Source organism: Mixophyes fleayi, chromosome 5, assembly GCF_038048845.1.
Source record: "Mixophyes fleayi isolate aMixFle1 chromosome 5, aMixFle1.hap1, whole genome shotgun sequence".
Taxonomy (NCBI): Eukaryota; Metazoa; Chordata; class Amphibia; order Anura; family Limnodynastidae; genus Mixophyes; species Mixophyes fleayi.
The window spans coordinates 253,133,690-253,157,855 of NC_134406.1; the positions used below are offsets into that span (position 1 = coordinate 253,133,690).

Here is a 24,166-nt window from a genome sequence, read left to right on the forward strand (position 1 = left end):
AAAGTTGATTTAGGACATGTCCTATCCCAACTATAAATCTGTCCCCACATTTTACATTTACCTTCCCCTCCAATGCAACATGGTTTTGCCCAGATGCAAAATTACTCATTTTTTATGCTTTTTTCTTCTTTATTGAATCAGGCCCATTGTTCCTGTTTATCGTTTATTTATGAAATTGACATTATTAAAGTCTTAATGTTGCCTGCATGGTGTAAAGTCAGGTATACTGTGGGCTGGAGCAATATCCAGCTTTTGAGCAGGAGACACTTTAACAGAGCGGTGATACTGGTCACATGATCATGCTCTGTACAGCATTGCTACGCAGGTGATGTCTGTGCTAGGAGCACAGGCCGGACAGTTACGCCATGACGTACAAGTTATTTTCTACCAGCTTTGGCCTGCACCCATTCACTAGCATACACTCCTGGATCTGTCTTTTACTGATTCACATTGACCATTATTGTTGTGTAATGTATATATATGTCGGCAATTTGGTGTCTTCCCAGAAACCGTGTGTTAATCTTTACAGTGTAAAGATGTTTTAGAATATGTCATTCAATTCTGATGTCCATTTATATATCTTTAAACGTTCCCTTTTACTGGAGACTCTATACTTAAGCAACGTAAGCAAATAAATAAAAAATCTAATATTTCAAGTGATAAATACTCATAGCCCTAACTAATGTAAGGAAACCTATATACAGAAGAAAAAATGGGGAGGAGGGGGAGATAAATGTAATGTTTCAATGCATCAGGTGAGTACCGTAACAGGCGACTGAGAAAACTCTTGCAATTTCTTCTTCCTTAATTACTCAAAGTGTCATTCTGAGATTGGAGACATCGGGGGTGATGCAGAGATCCCAGGTCGTACGGAAACTCTCAGCATTAGACATACCTACTCATATTGCTTGTCAGCTGAATGGTATTTGTGTTTTAATGATCTTACTATACTGTACCTATGTTCTCAGCCGTTGTGTGTTTATGTAATCATGTGATGTATTATACCTGGTTGCTCAGAGGGTATTGTGGCTAAAAGTAGAATTCAGTGCAAGCCTCTAGGAAACAGGATAGAATAATAGGAAACTGCTGTATTATGCCTTTGTCTGTTCTCTCCTCATCTTTCCTTTACTGCACTATCTTGTCTGTCTGACCCTCACAGGTGACATGGAGTATTGGGCTGGATCACATACCTTGGCACAGCAGCGAGAGCATCCCCAATGTCTTTGGTGAGACATGTGGGGTCCTAACATTCAGTTTCCCTTAACCATCCACACCTTGTTTTTATTTACCTATGCATGTTTATTCCTTTATTTATGCAATGATATATATAGATATATATATATATATATATATGTACATATATATATACCTTTTTTTTTTTATCCCACACTTGTAGGGGACAGTCAAAGGGGAAAAAGAAAAACTAGTGAGCAGGCACTTTTGTCGGATTCTAACACCTTGTCTGAGAGACAAAAGAAAATGGTGTGCTTTGGAGGCCACTCATTGGAAGAGGATTTGGAATGGTCTGAGCCTCAGATTAAAGACTCTGGGGTAGACACGTGTAGTAGCACTACTCTTAACGAGGAGCATAGCCATAGCGAAAAGGTACTGACTTTGTGGAGCAGCCTGCATTTTGATCTGCTCATTTGGTCTTCGTTTGCTCTCTGTCACTCATTTAATGAAGACATTTTTTATTTGACAACGAGACAGGGGGCTTATTTGAAGACTGTAGTTCGTTGTGGCGGTCATCTGCCAACAACGAGCGGCACTCTGCACAATTTTTTTGGCCCTGTTTGGCAGCGGAGAGCTGCATCTGCCGTCTTTGAATGAGCTCCAAACTGTTTTCTAGACACTGTAGTATTTCTTAAGGTGCAGAAAAGAAAAACAAAACAAACAAAAAAAATGTAAAAAGAACAAAACAAAATCAAATTCTTGTACTGCCGCCTTTGGCACGGCAAGAATGAAAGTGGCCAGGCTCAGAGAAATTTCCTTTTCACCTCGCTGCATATTCTAGAATGCAATATCTTCTTCGTTCACCAAACTATATTGCCATTGAGGATGCAGTTGAATTGGCTGATTATTAGCGTTATTCCCGCATTAACCAATACAAGAAAATAAAGAAAATAAATAATAATAATAATAATGTAAAAAATTGGGTCTGTTTGCACAGAAAAGTTGTTTTTCTTTTTTCCCTTTCACTTTCATGTCATGTCCGTTCTTTCATTTGTCGTCATAGTGTTTTTGTGCCGTTTGAGTTGTAGTGTGCCGTTCACCCTTCAGTTTCTTTCTTTTGCTTTTAGTGCTGTGGGAGCCATGAAACCCATTGTCTTTTCGTTGTGCTCTCTGTATGTGAAGTCTGCACGGAGCATGGACCTGTCAAGTGTCGCACTAATGGAGCAGCTGTGATTACACAAAATATAATTCCTCTGAATTATTAATCGGCATCTGCAGTAATGTTGTACCTTTTGAATGGAGCTATATAAGTCAATTACAGATTGATTACAGGTTGCTCTTAAACCCCCCCCCCCCCCCCCCCCCCCCAAAACAAAAATAAAGCACATGCTCACTCCATAAAAGCTGCTTAGTGCTATCCTTTGAATAGCTTACTCCAGGCTTGGCCAACCTCTGTCTCTTCAGGTATTGTCAAACTGCAAGGTTCTGCATGCCGTGCCACCTGTCGGCTGGCTGTCAGCTGGTAGAGATTGCTGGGGCTTGTAGTTTCACCTGGAGACCCACAGGTTAGCCAGGTCTGCCTTACTCTGTTAATATATGTTAATTGGCTGACTTAATTCCAGGAGATCAAGTATTCTAAGGTAAATAAGTCAAGGGGAAAAAATAGGACTGCTGGGGATATGTTGTGCATGTCTGCCATGACCAATGATCCTAAACTACAAGCTGCAGTATATAAAAGAGCTAATATTTATATTCACAATTATATATGTCAGCATTTCAAGAGCTTCTCAGAAATGAAAATCTCTGACGGTTTTACAGCAGAGAAGATTTGTTTCCTGATCACATGACGGACCAGTTGCAGAGTTGTGTGATCCTTGCAGAGTTGTGTGCCTAGGCATCTCTTATTGGCCTGATGTGACACTCTCTGCCATTAGAAGTCCAGGCCTACAATTACTTGGGCACTCGGTATAGGTTGTGAGTCCTGACATTAGTACTTTTGTTTATTTTGGATGTATTGTTGCCAACCTTTGCTTTGTTCCCTGACTATTAAACCTTGCTACCTGCTTTGTCCTTTTGAATCTTGTCACCTGCTTTGGTGAATTATAATGTAATGTCCATTAGTGGCACCTACCGGTCCAGCTCAAATTCTAGTTTTATCCCATAAGGTTCAAGATCTCTATACCAGTGTCTCAGACCAGATAATTTTGTTGGTCAAATTGAACCTCCACTAACTTCTGCTCTGGCTCTTAAAGCCCACTTAAGCTTTCCAGGCAGGCTTTTTGTGGATCATCAAGCCTCTAAAATTATTAAAGATAGTTGCAAACGGTATTTTAGGTTGAGAACACAGTTCTCTGGCTCAGAAGAAGCACATGTGGGAAGTGTTACCTCACTTCTGCTGGGAGATCCTGAGGTCTGGCGATTTAGTCACAATTGTTGACACGACTCAGTTGACATATTTTTTGAGGGTTCAGAACTTTTATACAATGATCCAGACAGATCGACCACCGGGAGAGTACTTTATGCTGTCTAAGATAGGGAAGGAATCTGCCAGAAGAATACGTTCTGATGGAATTTTGCCATTGCATTGATTCTCTACTTCTTAGTCAATTCTGTGTAGGACGTCATAAAATATATTATAATACACTATCCTGTACCAGACACTTTGGGGAGTACCATGCAACTAACCATCAAGACTGATCACAATTCAGAGGGAGAAGACTGGAATGGGGATAACCTACTTCCACTTATCTTACCCTCTACCAGTTCAAGCCACAGTGTCTTCAGAAGAGCCCCTGCAAATTGTCTCTAGACTGTTTATTTACCCTTCTACTCCTACGGGTGTTGCAGATTTCTTCTTTGTAGGTAATAATATGGAGGTCTTTTGTATTTACATGTGGACACAGAGTAGGTTCAAGCCATTTTGCACTGCGTCCAACCCAAGGATTTTAAACTTGATGGATTTGTTTGGTTTCACAAAATACTATTGATGGTTTATCAAGAGTTTGTCATCTTTGGTTTAACCCATTACTGCTTCAACCCAAAAGGACACTAATCCAGTGAACTGACGTCCAGAATCAGTCCAAGCTTTATCTACACTCAACTGTTATGTCACCTTGATAACCAGCATCATTTCATTGTGGAGGTAGATGCCTCTGATGTTGGTGCCTGTAACAGGTTCTGTATTCTAACCTGGGTGCTATTGTTTATCTGGATTTATTGTTAGCAGCCTTCGCTTTGTTTCCCTGACTTCTGAACCTTGCTGCCTGCCCTGACCTTTTGCTTATCGACTTCATCCTCTGCTTGCTGATTCAACACCGTTTTAACTGAAAGGATCTGACACGGCTTGTCTGAATATTCTAGCCCTTGTGTATCCCATTAGCTGAAACCAATTTGACCAAAACTACTTTAAATTTAGTTAATGGCCAACAGTGGATGTTACATTTCCCCTATTGAGAACAGACTTCCTGTCTGTAAGCCTATTGAATTACACTTTGTTCAGACACTTTTCTCTGAATGGGCTAATAGCAGAGAACCATAGCTTGCACTAAATTGCAGTGCATATGTAAATACAAAATCCAGTCATTTCACCTTCTCTGTAGGGATGTGAAGTCCCAATATGTATATTTGTGAATGTCAGTAACAGTTCCTTTACAATAGGTAAATAAGGGAGTTTTTAATTTTGGTTTACTAAGATTGCATACCAGTTTTTCTGCCTCTATATGCTTTCCTTGCACTTTATTGTAATAGTAGGTATTATGTCAAAAACAATTCACAATTTTGCAAATGCATTCTCTAATGTCAACCCTATGCGTAAAACACAGATTGTCAGATATTGGAATGAATCTATAGTACAATCACCTCTGTACTATCAAAACCCCAAATGAGAGCTACCCAAAACTGAATATGGAGTTTAATAGGTAAAAGATAAAGTAATTCACCTGATCAGTGGCGTCTCCTGACATATGATGCAGTCAGGTGAGTCTGTCTTCATTTCTGCTGGTAGCGAGTTGTCCCTCCGATATCTGCTTGTAGAGGAGGTGTCAGCCTTTTTATGTTTTACTTATCAAACTCCACCCAAATCTCACATTTTTATTATTTTAATAGTATAATAGGTTCAATACAACCTTGATGGGTCTTTTGATACACTAATGGATGGAGCCTAATTTTTCTACAATTAAAATGTAATTGTTTAGGACATGCTGGTCCATAGAGCTTATTTAACATAATAATGCAAACAGAACACATGGGCTGAATATCAGATTTGATTGGTCAGACTGGACTAGTCTGCTGACATCTAATTGGTTTCTATGGGTTACTCTCTGCATCATTTTAACAGCTAGTACAAGGGTCCCCTGACCATTTACTCATAGTACTCAGTGTCAATGCTGTGTGCTGAATGTGATAGCGGTGAACAATAACACAATAATGTCATGATAACATTACTGTGGATTATATTAATCGTAGGGAGGGGGTGCACGGTGACCCTGATCAAACCTCCCCTTTCTAATACTAGTAGTTGTAAATATCACTCCGTTACACAGCTGAATATTACTAATCTCAATAGAGGTCAGTAATATTTATGTGACACTATTAAAAGTGTGTAAATCACCCAGGCAAAATAAAACATTGGTATGCAATCGTATACTGTCAGGGGTATAAAAGCTTTGACAATTAAAATATACCCCTTTGTCCCTAGACCCTATAACTGTAGAAAGTACACATATTTCTAGTAGCCCTACTCCTGAAAATTGAGTAAATTAAATATCTCAGGTTACATTAATTAAGTAAGTCACATCTGTTTAAAAACAAAAAAAAAACAACTTGGGTAGCCTGTACACTACAAAATAAAAATAATAATCAATGAATACCCCTATAAGCCCCTATATTTTGATGCCTCTCTAAAGACACGTCTCTTTAGCATCTTCTTAGAGGCTTCCAGTGCATTGCTAGCTTCTATCATATGCATGTCAGTTATTTTCTCACTTTTAGTTTTTATCATTGTGATGAGAAGGAAGGAGATCAAAAGCAGTCAGTTCATAGTAGACTTTGAGTTGCAATAACAACATTCTAATATTGTTGCAATATGTGGCCTCATTTATAGTTATATACTGCTGAGGACCCACTGTCGCCTATATTAACTCTGCAAGTCTGTTGTGTTTGCTTTTATTTATGATACTCTGCTAGTGTTGCTCTTTTTATCATTCTATTATGTTCATTCCAAATTCTCTTCTATACAATTTCAATGGCTCTCACATGATCCATTCTAATATGACCTTCACCTCCACTTTCCCATGTAGCGTGCTGGTTGTAGTCTCTACTATCCCATGTAGTGTGCTGGTTATAGTCTACTATTCCATGTAGTGTACTGGTTATAGTCTCTACTATCCCATGTAGTGTGCTGGTTATAGTCTACTATTCCATGTATTGTACTGGTTATAGTCTCTACTATCCCATGTTGTGTGCTGGTTATAGTCTCTACTATCCCATGTAGTGTGCTGGTTATAGTCTACTATTCCATGTAGTGTACTGGTTATAGTCTCTACTATCCCATGTAGTGTGCTGGTTATAGTCTCTACTATCCCATGTAGTGTGCTGGTTATAGTCTCTACTATCCCATGTAGTGTGCTGGTTATAGTCTCTACTATCCCATGTATTGTGCTGGTTATAGTCTCTACTGTTCCATGTATTGTGCTGGTTATAGTCTCTACTATCCCATCTAATGTGCTGGTTAATATCTCTACTATCCCATGTAGTGTGATGGTTATATTCTCCAGTATCCCATGTAGTGTGATGGTTATATTCTCCAGTATCCATGTAGTGTTATTGTTACAGTCTCTACTATCCCATGTAGTGTGCTGGTTATAGTCTCCACTATCCCAATGTAGCATGTTGCTTATAGTCTCTACTATCCCATTTAGTGTGCTGGTTATAGTCTCTGCTATCCCTTGTAGTGTGCTGGTTATAATCTCTACCATTCCATGTAGTGTGATGGTTATAGTCTCTACTATTCCATGTAGTGTAAAGGTTATAGTCTCTACTATTCCATGTAGTGTGCTGGGTATAGACTCCACTATCCCATCTAATGTGCTGGTTATAGTCTCTACTATCCCATGTAGTGTGCTGGGTATAGTCTCCACAATTCAATTGTGCTGGTTATAGTTTCCACTATCCCATGTAGTGTGCTGGTTATAGTTTCCATGATTCCATTGTGTTGGCATTCTCCTCTGTAACTTTGTTGTGTTAGTTCCACCTCTAATGTTCCTTTCTGTTGGTCATGGTCTCTGCAGTTTCACTATCTGTTTTCTACAGTCTTTTGTTCCATTATCTGGGCTCTGACGTCTTCTTCAATTCCATTATGTTGGCTCTGTCTTCTTCTGCTGTTTCACTATGTTGACTGGCTTCCTCTGCTACTCCATTATGTTGACTCTGGCTTCCTCTGCTACTCCTTTATGTTGTCTCTGGCTTCCTCTGCTACTCTGTTATGTTCTCTGTCTTAATATGCTATTCCATTTATTGGCCAAGCAAAAGACGACCAAATTATCCAGCCACCTGATCAAATTCCAATCATGTTTTGATTTGGCAGCACAGTTGGTGGTAGTTGCTTGGAGGAGGGTAAGACTTGGGAAACAAGGGTGGGTGCTGTATCAGAGAATAGATTGTGTGATCACGCTTTTTATAACCTGTGGTGGGAAATATCCCCCAGAAGATACCACAGGAGTCATCTATAACCAAATGCCAGTCCTAGCTTTATAAATCAGACTAGCTCCTGCGTCATTTTGTGTAATCAAAGCTCTTCATTTGCATATGTTTTTGACATGTTCTACAAATCATCTTATGAGAGTCAATTAAAGAAGAAAATTCCATAATCTATGTGAATTGGAATGCAAAGTAAGACAGACACATGTTTCGGTGCAATGTATGCAAATTTCCCAACTAGGATTTACGGCATGCCATCGGCACGGTATGGGGTAAGCCGTAGTTTCATACAAATTCTGCACTGCAGGGGTTATGTCTAAAACAGGAATAAAGCAGCGGTATATATAAACAGACATAGTATATACCTATCATTAATACTTTATTGGCCACTGTGATTATTCTTTGTACTTCTAACAACTGCCCATTTCTGCCACAACTTTATCCCCTTTTTGATTTATATTCATTAGTGCTCCGATTATACTACGGCCTTTTTTGCCCGTTTGTAAGCCAAAATTGTTGCATTTAACATTTTGCTGATATTGAGTAAAAATGTATTAGGCAACACATTGTGCGATAGTGTAGCTGTAACAACGAAAACATTGAATCCTATTTATATATAACCCTCTACCCTGCTTGAAACTATATCTTTGCTTATTGTACATGGTCAGAAAGGCAGGTGCCTATTTTTAAAAATTCTTAAAGTGTCCCCTATATGACACTGTTGGAGGCAGCCATGTTGTCGTGGATTTATCCAATATTCATGAGAATGCTGCCTATCAACTCCCTCGGAACTCTTGCATCATACCTCAGTGATGTCCCTAGGTTGTAGTTTATTGATCGCCTGAATATTGGTTCAGCCCATACAACGGCTGCTTTTACTGTGTGTGGGTCATGGGTATTGCCATCTTTAATTGACTCTCATTATTATTGCCATTTTACTTTCTTTGGAACGCACTTGGGTAATCTGCAGCTTACCAGCTGTTGTGAAACTACAAACACCAGCCAGGTACCGGTGCATAGGGAGAGCTGCACTTCGACAACCACTGGAGAGCTGCACGTTGCCTACTTCCGCTATACACTAACACGTTAATCTAACATGTATTTTTATCATTTTTCCTATCTAACACATCAGCACCCTGTTACATGGCAAGCATCCAAAGATGGCGACCGATTAATTGGCCGCATCTTGTTAAACAAGCGGTTAAAAGATGGGAGTGTTCCACGGGATTCCGGAGCGATGCTTGGACTGAAGGTGAGTGGCTCTTGTGTCAGGGGTTTGGGAAGTTACTTAGGTTACCTACTTGTAAATTGGAACTGTGCAGTAATCTGTAGAAATAATCAGCAATTAGCTTTCACTGGTCTTGTTCAAGTTAGACAATGGAGTGTTTGTCACAGTGTAAGGGATGCAGATATGAATACAGTATACATTTCTACAATGGAGGAATATATTTTATAATAGAAGCAAAATTAAATTGGTTGGAATTATAATTAATCTGTTTCCTGGTATCACATGTTCAACACTGCATTGCAGCATCTTGTGGTTTATATTTCATTATACAGAGATGGTCTTATTAAAGCGCAGAAAATAGTAGATTTGTTCAATGACAATGCAGAACTGGACAGGGGCCTCAGTATATATTGTGTATTTATTATTATATTACTTATCTTTAAATACAACTAGCGCAGCCATTGTTTCTCTTTCTACATATCTATATGTGCCTGGAAATTTTTTTGTGTCTATATACTGGATCCACCATTGGCCACATACAGTATTGGGGGCTGACCGCAGTACGTGCAATGGCTGTAACACAGTCACATTTTATTAATTTTGTGGCCGATACTCTGACTGGGGTGAGTGGGTCATTTTAACAAAGCTTTGGAAGCCAAGAGCACTCAGTAATACAATCAGGGTGCTTCACAGTATGCAAACATTGCAGTAAAAACAGTAAGCACTGACGAAAGAGATATGGCAATATATGCCTGCATGAGCTTACAATCTAAGGGCCTGATTCATTAAGGAACTTAAATTAAGAAGTTTCTTATTTCAGTCTCCTGGACAAAACCATGTTACAATGCAAGGGGTGAAAATTAGTTTTCTGTTTTGCACATAAGTTAAATACTGGCTGTTTTTTCATGTAGCACACAAATATCAACTTTAAATTTCAGTGTACAAATAAGCTATCAAGTATTTGTGTGCTACATGAAAAAACAGTCAGTATTTAACTTATGTGCAAAACAGAAAACTAATTTTCACCCCTTGCATTGTAACATGGTTTTGTCCAGGAGACTGAAATAAGAAACTTTTTAATTTAAGTTCCTTAATGAATCAGGCCTTAAATGATGAGGGAAGCAGGGGAGGACTGGCACATTTTAGGCTGGGGGGCAAAACTTGACTGAACAGCCTCCCCCTGCCCCTAGAGGGAAGTGTCATACATAAGGAGTGTGTGGAGAGGGTGTGAGTCACTGAATAATACTGAATAGTAGTGAATGTACAGAAGTTGCTATAAATCTATTTAAAAAATAATACAATCAATTTTAAAAATTTATTAAGACATAGTAAACTGTTAACCTAAACATAAGTCCCACTCTCCCACCATGTAGTTACTTGTGAGAGTTTCCTCCCCAGACTTCAAAGACTGGGGTACTATCCAACTCATGTCACCAGTCCATATAAGGGTAAAATGGTTTTTAAGTATTTATATCATATTTTTACCATTTTCTTCACTTTTTGTTTTTGTCTTGTGTACAATGGGCCTGATTCATTAAGGAAAGTAAAGCAAAAAAAATAGTAACTTTGGACCTTGTCAAAACCATGTTGCATTGGACGGGGAGGTAAATTTAAAATGTGAGGACAGATTTATAGTTGGGGTAGGACATGTCCTAGATCAACTTTTAATGTCAGTGTAAATATAAAGCTATCAAGTATTTGTGTCCTACATGAAAAAAACAGCCTGTATTTTCCTTATGTGCAAAATAATAAACTCATTTGCACCCCTTGCATTGTAACATGTTTTTGCCCAAGGTTCAAAGTTACTCATTTTCTTGCTTTCCTTTCCTTAATGAATCAGGCTTAGTATGTGTAACTTGCATGATGTGTAATATTTATATGTATAATATTGACAAATCTGCTATCCAGTATTATTACTTTCCAAATATGGCAGATTGGCTGCTTTTCAGATGTACAGCTTAGTTTCCAATAAAATACTGTAGCTATAGATTATCACAGCACAGTTCATTCTGTGCTATAATAATCCGCTTTATACAGTTTGGTGGAATATTTAATTGAAACAACAATATTTATTTAATTGGAACATGATTTTATTTAGACAAAGCAAGGTCAGCAGAAAAGCTTGGAGGCTTGGAACAGAACGTAACATGATAAATCTGGTCAACTCGTCTGATATTGCTTAAAGGCACACTAACATGAAACATGTTATTTTATTAATTGTGCCTAGGTGGAATGTATATGTTAGACATAGTCTTATATTTTCCCTCTCTATAGGGGCGTGCTCCACAAAACTTGTTTCTTGTGAAAGCTGCCTCTGGTTGTCTCATAATAGTCATACCCCTGCCTCTGGTTGTCTTATTATAGGCACAGCCCTGTCTCTGGTTGTCTCATAATAGGTACAGCCCTGCCTCTGGTTGTCTCGTTGTAGGCACAGCCCTGGTTGTAGTTGTCTCTTTATAGACACAGCCCTGTCTCTCGTTGTCTCATAATAGGCACAGCCCTGTCTCTGGTTGTCTCATAATAGACACAGCCCTGCCTCTGGTTGTCTCATAATAGACACAGCCCTGTCTCTTGTTGTCTCATTATAGGCACAACCCTGTCTCTGGTTGTCTCATTATAGGCACAGCCTTGTCTCTGGTTGTCTCATTATAGGCATCATCCTGTCTCTGGTTGTCTCATAATAGGCACAGCCCTGTCTCTGGTTGTCTCATCATAGGCACAGCCCTGGTTGTAGTTGTCTCTTTATAGACACAGCCCTGCCTCTGGTTGTCTCATTATAGACACAGCCCTGCCTCTGGTTGTCTCATTGTAGGCACAGCCCTGGTTGTAGTTGTCTCTTTATAGACACAGCCCTGCCTCTGGTTGTCTCATTATAGACACAGCCCTGCCTCTGGTTGTCTCATTATAGGCACAGCCCTGGTTGTAGTTGTCTCTTTATAGACACAGCCCTGCCTCTGGTTGTCTCATTATAGATACAGCCCTGCCTCTGGTTGTCTCATTATAGGCACAGCCATGCCTCTGCGTTGTCTCATAATAGGCACAGCCCTTCTTCTGGTTGTCTCATTATAGACACAGCCCTGCCTCTGGTTGTCTCATTATAGGCTCAGCCCTGCCTCTGCGTTGTCTCATAATAGGCACAGCCCTTCTTCTGGTTGTCTCATTATAGACACAGCCCTGCCCCTGGTTGTCTCGTTGTAGGCACAGCCCTGGTTGTAGTTGTCTCTTTATAGACACAGCCCTGTCTCTGGTTGTCTCATAATAGACACAGCCCTGTCTCTTGTCTCATTATAGGCACAGCCCTGTCTCTGGTTGTCTCATTATAGGCACAGCCTTGTCTCTGGTTGTCTCATAATAGGCACAGCCCTACTTCTAGTTGTCTCGTTGTAGGCACAGCCCTGGTTGTAGTTGTCTCTTTATAGGCACAGCCCAGCTACTTATGAGAAAACTTGAGTCATACCTGTTAACTATTTGCCTAATCTCTCTCATATTTTTGCACCTTTAAGGTTCTGACCATGTTCCACATATCATTTCCCCCTGACAGGAAAGCTCCGGGGTAAGGGGGGGTCATCATCATCATCATCATCATTTATATAGTGCCACTAATTCCACAGCGCTGTACAGAGAACTCATTCACATCAGTCCCTGCCCCATTGGAGCTTACAATCTAAATTCCTTAACATACACACACACACACAGACAGATTAGGGTCAATTTGATAGCAGCCAATTAACCTACCAGTATGTTTTTGGAGTGTGGGAGGAAACCAGAGCACCCGGAGGAAACCCACGCAAACACAGGGAGAACATACAAACTCCACACAGATAAGACCATGGTCGGGAATTAAACTCATGACCCCAGTGCTGTGAGGAAGAAGTGCTAACCACTAAGCCACCGTGGGGTCGAGGATTATAGGCGATAGATGGCTTCTCTGTAAACAACCGTAGGAAATAAGTGAAGTCCTATAGCAACAATAAGTTTAGACATTCATACCTTAAACATACTTCACACCAGGGCCGGACTGGGACTATAAATCAGCCCTGGCATTTCAAGCTACAGGCCCATCTCTGTTGATGAGCAGGACAAAACTGTGTGCCGCTGCGCAGCAGCTGCCCTGCCAGGGGCGTGGCCACATTATGTTGGGGGCGTGGTCAACATGGGGCATTGATACATACATTATAAGAAAACATTACATTTATCAGGCCCTCCCTATCATACCACACCCCACCCCAGAAACACATTACAACACCCCCAGCCCACTGCACTTATCTTCCTGTAGAGTGAGCAGGGAAGCTCTTAGTCTCACAAGATTAATAAATCTCATGAGACTTAGAGCTCCTCGGCTTGCTCTGCAGGCTGTGTCCTATCCAGGAACTGGGAGTAGCTATCCGCTCCCTCCTGCTAACCAGAGCTGGATTAAGGCTCGGGGGGCCCTAGGCACTTTAGACAGGGGGGCTCCTATGATGTAATATGGTTATTAGACACATTTTCAACAAATACACAGGCAATACTGAGAGCACTACTATTAGGTGCACACAGTTCTGCCTTCACAAGCAGTACAATGTGAAGCAGTACATAACTCCCAACTGTCCTTGTAGTCAGACCAAATCCTGACTAAGCGGGACAGTCACCCACCAAATTCAGGACAGTTGGCAGAATGTCCTGGTCTCTCTTACCTGTCTCCACTTGTGGCTGCTGGTGTCTTTAGATCAGTTGCAGCTTGTCTGGATCCTGGAATGTTGGGGGCCCTATTTGAAAAAAAAAATGGTTACATGAAATTTAGAAAACTCCAACCAGCAGCGGTGTTAAATCAATATAACACCCACGTTTTAAAATTAGGCCTTACTCCAGCCCCAACATTAAAATGATAGTATTCACATTTGATAAATACATCTATTTCCCTGCAACTAGCCCTGACATTAAATAGTATATACATTTAATAAATAGACCTATTTCCCTACAGCCAGCCCCAACATTAAATTAATAGTATTCCCATTTAATAAATAAACCGCTTTCCCTCCCTCCAAACAACCCCAGCAGGAAATTAAATAGCATTTATATTTAATAAAAATAACCATTTCCCACAACCATCTCAGGCATTAAATAATTCATAATTTCATTTAATAAATATACCTAATTTTCCCCAAACAGCCCCACATTCACTTAATAGCACACATTATAGTCATATACTGTCCCCCACACACATTCTAGTCATATACTGTCCCCCCACACACATTACAGTCATATACTGTCCCACACACACATTATAGTCATATACTGTCCCACACACACATTATAGTCATATACTGTCCCCCACACACATTCTAGTCATATACTGTCCCCCCACACACATTACAGTCATATACTGTCCCACACACACATTATAGTCATATACTGTCCCACACACACATTATAGTCATATACTGTCCCCCACACAGAATAGCCATTTTTTTATTTTCCCCCTCCTACAGCCATTGTCCCCATGCAGACATTTTCACCCCCAATTCCCCCTGCAGACATTCACACCCCCCCCTTCCCCCTGTAGCCATTGTAACCCCTCTTCCCCCTGCAGCCATTGTCACACACCCCCCTTTCCCCCTGCAGCCATTGTCACACACCCCCCTTCCCCCTGCAGCCATTATCACACAACCCCCCCTTCCCCCTGCAGCCATTGTCACACCCCTCCCTTTCCCCCTGCAGCCATTGTCACACCCCCCCTTCCCCTCTGCAGCTATTGTCACTCACCCCCCCTTCCCCTCTGCAGCCATTGTCACCCCCCCCTTTCCCCTCTGCAGCCATTGTCACCCCCCCCTTTCCCCTCTGCAGCCATTGTCACACACCCCCCTTTCCTCTGCAGCCATTGTCACCCCCCCTTTCCCCTCTGCAGCCATTGTCACACCCCCCCTTCCCCTTTGCAGCCATTGTCACACACCCCCCCTTCCCATCTGCAGCCAATGTCACACCCCCCCTTCACCTCTGCAGCCATTGTCACACACCCCCCCTTCCCCTCTGCAGCCATTGTCACACCCCCCCCCTTCCCCTGCAGACATTTTCAATCACTTCCTCCGTGTATTTTTACTCATTCCTCTCCCTTGCAGTACCTGTCATTATCCCCCGGACACACCAACTCACCTCAACAACCCCGCGCGCTCAACAGACTGACGGCTCCTAGGCGGCTGCGTGACGTCATGACGTCACATTGCGCAGCCGCGCAAAAGTTAAATAAAAGCAAGAAAGAAAAAAAAAGAAGAAGAAGAAAAAGCTGCGGGACATGAAGCGCAGGGACCGGACCGGCCCATACAGCCATCGGCCCTTCTGGCAAATGCCAGAAGTGCCAGATGGCCAGTCCGGCCCTGCTTCACACCTACAAACAACTGTACATTAAACAGTCAACAGACAGCACATAAGTAGACAGTTTCTAGTTACATCACTTCTTTATATGCTCGAATGAAGTTAACCGTCTTCTGTGAAGCCATGTATATTCTATTGTGTAGCTGCCAACTGTCCCTGATTTCTAGATACAATCACAGATTTAAAAGATTTGTCTCTGTTTTTATTATTGACCATCTGCACCATACCAGTTATTTTGTATACTGACTGCAATTCTTATTATCCATCCTTAAACTCTGGGCTTTATAACTCCAATATTTATTGAATAGGACAACTGTAAATACAAATAAATTACATTAGACACTCAAAGTACTAAGACACCCTTGTTTAGGACCTGAATGTGCATAGAGATTATTTTAAATTATTAACAACAATATATCTGTGTAGCATTAGGAATGGATGGAACAAAGATGACCCCACTCCAGTAGAATTAACCATTCAACACCCTATACATTCAATGCGACACATTTTGCGCATTTTAGAGAAATGCGTTTCTAGGCACATTTTGCCTGATGTAAAACAAAGCTTCAAACACACAAAAGTGCCACATGTAATATAGACCATCCTGATGTTCTCTCACTCTCGTGATTAAGTCATTAATGAGACTAATCCTAGCATAGAAAAACTGAAAACGTTTTAGTGAATAAAAATGATGCTTCTACAGTGCCGGAGCTTGGAATTTTCATGTGATATTTACGCTTTTGCACATTGCTTGTCTTCTGACTTTTCCACCTCTCCACTCACCTAGAGACCTCTGTAGTTTGCCGGGAGTAGGGGGGCATCTAAGAGCCTCTCTGGTGCACTTCATAGACAAATAACGATGTGTTAATAGTAGTTATTATAATGAAACACACAAGTTGGGTCTGTCAAGCTCGGCATTCTGCATCCTCATTGTGTAACACCTCTAGATCTTGGCTCGCAGGACAGATGCGATTCCCAGGATTCTCTTCACACTGAATTTATAATACATGTTCTAAAAAAGACACGTCCTCCATCCTGAGCTGCACAAATGAAAGTGTCAGTCTTGTCAGGAATAATTTAGCACCTAGAAACAGAGCATTTTAAGACATAAAAGCTTTGCTTGCCACGTGCATTCTGCCAATTTTTCTTTTTGTTGCAAAGCCACAGACCTTGTGCTGTTTGATCTTTGGTTCTGTTCATAATAGCTTCCTGCATCTCCCCAGGATTACATTGTATATGCTTCCATATCGTACTGCTGAGAGGGTATCTCATGAATCCAAGAGCCATGCTCCAAAAGTATCAAGCATCCCCAGGCTTTAACACTGCAGCTTCAGATCACGACCTCTTGTTCTAAATATGTCTCCCCCTCAGAAATGTGCTTTCTTTAATCATTATATACTTTGATATGCTTATAGCCCATACTTACTGTATCTCTCACATCCTCAAGTCTGTCTTCCACCCATTAATATACAGGAATACTCCCTGCTTTATCCACTAGCTGGGAACAAAGAATGAACGAGACGCTGTCGAATTCTTGGAGTGGTTTTAGGCAAAGGATGAACATTCTATTATAAACAAAACTGCAACATGGATATTGGTACCACCATCGCCCCTGGCATACTCAGTTTGGCAGCGTGATCCGGAGGGTAGTTGCTGCTACTTTCAAATTAAATTACTTTGTTGTGTTTTACAAATAAGAAAAGCAGTCATTATGAATAGAGTTAGGATTTAACTTGGGGTTTGGGGTTAGGGTCAGATGGGGGTTTAAAGCTTTCCCCCACCACAAATTGGAGCGTTTGGTTTGGGATGGATGGTTGGGGAAAGGTTTGCGACTAGTTTACACTTTGCAAACAGTAAGTGGCTCTAATTTTAGCAACTTTATTAAAGAATAAAATGTTATTATATTTGAAAAGGACAGACAGCTATACTTGGGACCATGCTATCTGTCTTCTGAGTATACCAGGGGGCGATACAGTGGATACCAATATTCATATCATAGCCTTAGTTTTCATAGACTACATCTATTTCATAATTTGCCTAATCCATACTTGCCTAATTTCCTGGAATTTCGGGGAGTCCTCCTGGAAGAGTAGTCACCCTTCCGGAAGCTTGTGGAGGCGGGACTTAATGATACAATTGTGTCATTAAGCCACACCCCAAGCTAGTCAATGCTGTAAATTTCAGGTTTTTAAAAAGTAGAGGACAGGGCTATGGTGACCTGTGCTCCGGGATCTCCCAGAGGACAGATTTTAAAAGTTGGCAAGTATGGTCTAATCCTATATTTTACACTTCGCTTGTGGTACATACATTTTCCTGCCTTCTGTAGAGGAGTCAGGAGAACTGTTCACCTCTGCCGTCAGCTCAGTTGTAAGGGTAAGGCAGGTTCAGAACTGAAGCAGACAGCATTTTGGGTTTTTTCACATGAAGAATAAATGAGAGGGAGACTTTGACAGCTTTATTTTTACACTGCAATAGAGTTGAGCTAGGACACGCCCCTTAGAACTCCACATCTGTCTGCACATGGTAATAAAAGGCTTATGTCTGATATCTTCACCTCCTTTACCTTCTTACTCTTATTTAACTATTACCTTAAATAATGACACGAGACTTGAGTGTGCTAAAAATTAAATGATTTATTTAACTATGGTGGAGGAGAATAAAGCAGTCAGTCCGACGTCTGTCAGGCAAAACAACTGTCCTAGCATAACCATTGGGACTTCATCATCTGGGGAACAACCAAACTCCTGGGTTCAAGTGGGGGATCAACCAATCACACCCCGGGCGCACATATCTACCTTGACGGGACACCGCGTCCCGATTTTACAGAACTCACCCATCCTCTGGGCTAGACAGAAAGCAACCACAGGGCAACCCACAGGGGCAGTACCTGAACCAAGACTATAGCCGATTCACTCGAAGAAAGGTGGGTTCTTCGTGTCCAATGCCGCAAATGTGAGCCCAAAAACCACTGCCCGTCAACTGCATTGCGTTTTACGTCCACTCTCCATCCAAGCTTACGAACAGCCATGTCAGCCGCCGGTAGCTGAGCCCCATCCTGAACAGCATCCAGTCGTTTCTTCATGCTCCCAAGAACCAAACAAACCAGGGAGGGTGGGTGGGCAACGTCCAGATCTGCAAGGCTGAATAAAACTCCGCCTATCCCACTATTACTTGTATTATATTTTTTGTTATTGTGACATATTGCCGTGTTTAGTTGTGTGTTATATCCTTCTTCTGTAGATTGTACATCTATATTTATTTTTATGGTGACAGAACATACTCAATTGGGAAGTGAAGATCTTACAGTATAAGTGTTATGATTTGAGGGATCTGTTTATCTAATATATAATAGATCTGGGATCTATTATATAAATAGTAGTTGTAGAACAAAGTCCATTATATGACTGGTGTTTAATGTTATGTTTTTGCTTTTTGAAGGTTGTAGGAGGTAAAATGTCAGAGTCTGGCCATCTCTGCGCGTATATCACCAAAGTGAAGAAAGGAAGCCTAGCGGATACTGTTGGACGCCTGCGACCGGGTACGTCATCTCCCCTACATTCTATAAACTCTTCATGGCTGGAGGTTGTTTAATGACTGCAACTTTTTTTTCAGCTTTTTCTTCATTGGAGAAAACATTTTTATCTCTGAGTCTAACTAAACAGATAATGTTGGGTTTCGATTGGTAGCATATTGGTTTAAATATGTGTTTAATTTACGGGCAAAAGATAGGGAAAGTGGGGGGAAAGCACAAAATATTTGCTTTTCCTGGATTCTTGCCATAGTGAATTGTATGCAATTAGAGCAACCCCAAACCTGAAATGTTATTACCTCGTTTTCTACAGTATAAAGGTATCAGATATGTCATTTTGCCAAGATTTGACGTAGAGCTAATTCCACGAGCACTTATTTATTTTAAAACTAATTCTGACCCATTTCTTTTAACCAAGGAGGAACTTGAGTCTAATTATTTAGAATTGTACACAAAACGGGAGTAAATCACTCTTAAAAAAATAACACGGATACTTGTTCTTGTTATCTCTGAAAAATTCAATAAAAACTGTTTGTTAAAAAAAAAAAAAAAAAAGCACACAGAAAAATATTGTATTCCCGCAAAACTGTACACATCTCGAGATGCGTCTGGTTTATGAGAATTCATCATCGTCAGCGCATATTTAGATCTGGCCTATAGCAGGTACAGACCATCCACCTCTTAACAAGAGGCGGGTGTTTCTGCAGAGCTGCATTTGTGTGAACACGGCTGTAATGTACACAGCAGGAGCGCACGCAGGGGGGGTTTCTGGGTCTCCCGAAACCCCTCAACTCCGCTAAAGAAGTGCCCCTACAAAGTGGCACTGTACTATATAGCAGCCGCGGCCCTATCAAAGAAGTACCGCGAACGCTTCTTTGACAGCGCCATGGCTGCTGTATAGTATAGTGCCGCTTTTTTTGGGGGGGAGGGGGTCGGGGGAAACTTCCCCTTAAAAATCCTGCGTGCTCCCCTGCACAGCCTGCCTTTGTGCGCTCCTTCCCACCGGCTCTCCGGGTGTAGTTGGGCGTAAGTTTTAGAAACACAAGTATGCATAGGAGCATATGCGCGCGCCCGCGCTCTGAGCATGTATAGAGTGATTTCACGCAGGATACGCTATGCAAACTGACCTACGTCCAACGCTGCAGCAACCTTTTTATATCATTCGGTTAACTCTAGTTAACTAGTTGGGAGACATATAGGAAGACTGGAGCAGATTATCAGTTTCTGATATAACCCAGTCAGCTCATGTTGGCATTTTGTAGACCAATGCTTCTTTAATCCATTAGACAAGATGCTCACATTCTGGGAATGTCATACCGCAATACTGGAAACAATTATAACAAGACACAACTCTTTCCTGTTTGGGATCAGGTCACTCAACAGCAACTCACGTCATTGTTCTACTCCCCAGAGGTCCTTGGTGCTCAGAGTTGAGGGTTAAACTGCGCGTACATCAGTATGAATGAATCACGTTATCGCCCTTTACTAAAGTCATGTCATTTTCCAGCATTAAGGAGTTTAAATCTGCAGAAATGATTTATGATGCTAATTCTTACAGTTATGCCTTAGCCACCGATGTCTATTGCAACACCACAGCTTGAGCAATATTTGCTGTGTCCGTGTATGTTTAAAAGAACCCGGAATGATTACATTTGTATTTTTAGCAAGTAGTCTAAAAATAGCCATATATTTCACCTGTTTTCATTAACTGTTCAGGTTAATTGGGGTAAACATCATCGCAGAGCACCAGGTGTTCCGCAGTTATATCTTCACGCATAGTTTGACAATTAAGTCATTCAAAGTTGTGACACTTTTTTTTTCCACTGGGATTTTAATGCATTAAGCCTTATTTATTCCATCAAACAATGAGCACAAATAATGAATTACACTGTGTATACATGTGCGCGCTTTCTTACTGAAAATAAAACAAAACATTTACTAATGACTACATAGTTGCCCGTGGTCCCTACTTTTAATATTTTATTAAGTTTATTGAAGATATCATCATAGAGATTGTAGTGCACCAAGATGGCTTTCCAACATATAACTTTAGTACATAACATATATATGACACAGGTTCTGGTGCTGAATGATTTCATCCAGTCAGCCAGAACTAAAACCAGTGTACATCTTACACCTTCCTCTTTATATTGTACCAGTCACCTACACGCATTAGAGGCAGTACCGGACCCTTCAACATGACCGATTCCACCCACAAATGATTGCTCTGCTCCAATACTTCTCCCGTTACTCTTCCATTGGCGTTGGCTGCATTAACTGATTAATTTATGTGCTATTATGTGTTCCATACTTAACTACTTCATTCTGCTCTGCCATTACCCTAGTAGTAGACAAGAAGTGTCCTCCTGTCAGGGGGTTTACTTGCTGCCTTCCTAATCAGGAGTAGACTTGCCATATCAGGCATTAATCTACTGTTTAGGTTGCGTAGATATGCTCACCAGCCAACGGTGCTGATCTTCCTGGGATGGTCAGTCCCGCGACTACTGTTGGTAAATGGATGTGCCCTTAATCTGATGGTATGGTTTGGGAAGTCTGTGGCATGTTTTGGGGTTGTGTCCTAACACATTTCTCTGATACCGAAATGTCATAAATGGCTACCATTGTGGCCTTACGCGGTCTATCCATTGGTCTTCAAAAGTAGACTTAGAGACACTGCTAGGTTTGACATAATTTGTTTGATAGTCCTTCATCCCATTCATTGTTTTGTTTGCGGGATGTAATTAAAAGTATCTGTTGATGTCCTGTGTCCTTAAGACATGACCATTTACGTGTTTGGCGCACTGAAAGTGCGTGATATGTGGTCTATATAAATTCACCTGGACAGCGATTTGTCAATGGAGATGGCATTCAGATGGTGAGCTATGGAGAATAGGACCATCTCTTCCAAAATCTTACCCAGTCCCACCTTTGCAATAAGAAAAATGTTTTTTTTTTAGTGGATTTACGCAAAAACAAGCATTTCCTATTTTCCAATTAGATCTTCGGTTTTCTCTGTGCTGAAAAGATGCAAGAGATTATATGAAAATGTATTATTAAAAACTGTTTGTACGCACAAAGCTATCTGGTTACCAAGTTTAAGCAATGAATCATTCTCGGTCTGAGATTCTCTGTGCTTCCATTACATGTAGCTATCTGGGCTGGTGCAAGAACATACATATGCTATGCTGTAGGATGCACATTCCATACAGTTACTGCAGTCAAGGACTTCAGTTATACATTGCATTTGCGTCATCAGCCTTGTGTACTAAGCTTGCTGTGGGATTATTAGTGGTTTCCAACTTTGACTTACATTGTACTCTTCAAATATATTAAGCCATTTGTTTCAAGAAATCTTTAATCATGTATTTCCCTGCAGGTGATGAAGTTTTAGAATGGAACGGGCGGATTCTGCAAGGCGCCACATTTGAAGAAGTTTACAATATAATTCTGGAGTCCAAACCAGAGGCACAAGTAGAATTAGTGGTCTCCAGACCGATAGGGTATGTGTGTGCAGTTATGCTGTTTATTGGTATATACACAAGTAGACCTGGTCGGACAAATTGCCAAATGATCATTCTAAACAATCAATATACAATCTGAATTAGTTCAGAAAATCTGGACAACTGATGACCTTCTTCAGACTTTATATAGGACTATCACCCCCACCCAGAGACAGGAAGTGCCCTCTGTTATATGGTCATCTGGCTCGATTCCCCAAATGACCACATTGCATCCCCTGTGTGGACAGCATTTGTGCCCATGACTACTTTGGCTTCTGTGCGCACTAATCACTGAAACACCTGTTCAATCCTCACATTGGATTATATCATCTTAGACAGTGGTCGAAGTGGAAATTTAGAAGTGGCAATATGGAATACGTAAGTGAATGGAATTTCATAGTTTTATAATAAAGGCAGTAGGAGAAGTGGCGGTATGGTATATCACCATATACACCACCACATCCACCACTGATCTAAGATAAAGCTGAACTACCACCAAAGAAAATAATTCACTATGGACTCCATCGCCACTGGAGAAGATGCCATAGATCCATCAGGGGGCCCCATCGCTCTGCGCATGTGCGAAGTTAGGGGGCCGGTGAAGAGTTTTTAGTTAGTTTAGGAGGGGGTTTTGCCAGGGATCGCTAATGAGCTCTGGCATGGTAAATACAAGCGGCGGTACATTTTGTATTGCTGTGGTATGTAGCGATACAAAATGATATTTACTGCCACCCACATAGATACAAGAGAGTGACTGGTATTTATCCTTTTATTGGAAGGATGAGAGTCGTGTATAGACGACAGTTATTATTAGTATTAATATTATTATTATTATTATTATTATTATTATTATTATTATTATTACTCATTATAGGAGGTACTTTTCCTCACACCGTCAAAGGGATATTTCACTACTACAGCTCCTAACCCCCCTTTTTTTTTTTTTTTTTTTTTGAATGACTGTCAGGTGATCACCAGGTTATATGGTTACAGAAACACTTGAGAGACAATGATTATTTAGTGTCATTTAAATGTGATTCTCTCGCTGCTCACATTTGTTTCTTTCTCTTATACCAACATGTCTGTATAAATTGTCTGTATTTAAATTTGCTTTGTTCTATGAGTGAAGAAATATTGTTCGGCCGTATTGTGTACGTAATATTTCATCAGTGTGTAACTTGTCATTTCAGAGATATACCTAGGATACCTGATAGCACACATGCCCCACAGGATTCCAGTAAGTCGTATGGTTTATTTTCAGCTGTAAGAGGAAAAAAATGGCTGACGTTGAAAGACTTCAACTGTGCACATGGAAGCATCCATTTTGTGGACCGAACCAATTTTTATGAGAATGCTGGGTACCGCTATTATTAGGAACCAGTGAATCATGTAGGTTACAGTCCCAGAATGTTGGTTCAGCTCACAAAATGGTCACCTCCCGTTTTTATTATTTTTAAATGTTTTTTCAAAAAGACGAGGAAAGGGGAAAACAGTATGGGAGAGGGTTGTTTAATATTGACTATAGAATGAACGGAGCAGGGAGGTTGATAAAACAAAAAATACTGTTGTAATATATGAAATATTGCTTAAAATACATATTATGTCAATTATACTGTGTTCTTAGAATCTGCGCTATGGATATATTAAATATACCAAACATAATTATTTATTGTATGTGTAACGTTGACCTGT

The 24,166-nt window shown here is 40.7% G+C and overlaps 1 protein-coding gene across 26 annotated transcripts in view; it reads left to right on the forward strand.

The window, feature by feature from the left end:
• Nucleotides 1-24,166, forward strand: part of RIMS2 (regulating synaptic membrane exocytosis 2) — a 506,258-nt gene that overhangs the window by 283,381 nt on the left and 198,711 nt on the right. For 24 of the 26 annotated variants that reach the window (XM_075213921.1, XM_075213923.1, XM_075213924.1 and 21 more), the window contains 5 exons: nt 1,397-1,605; nt 9,002-9,121; nt 18,884-18,983; nt 22,351-22,474; nt 23,665-23,711. In XM_075213921.1, coding sequence (XP_075070022.1) covers nt 1,397-1,605; nt 9,002-9,121; nt 18,884-18,983; nt 22,351-22,474; nt 23,665-23,711 — 600 coding nt within the window. Of the gene's footprint in view, nt 1-889; nt 1,227-1,396; nt 1,606-9,001; nt 9,122-18,883; nt 18,984-22,350; nt 22,475-23,664; nt 23,712-24,166 lie in introns of those variants that run through there. The other 2 variants (XM_075213945.1, XM_075213946.1) reach the window with 2 other exon arrangements.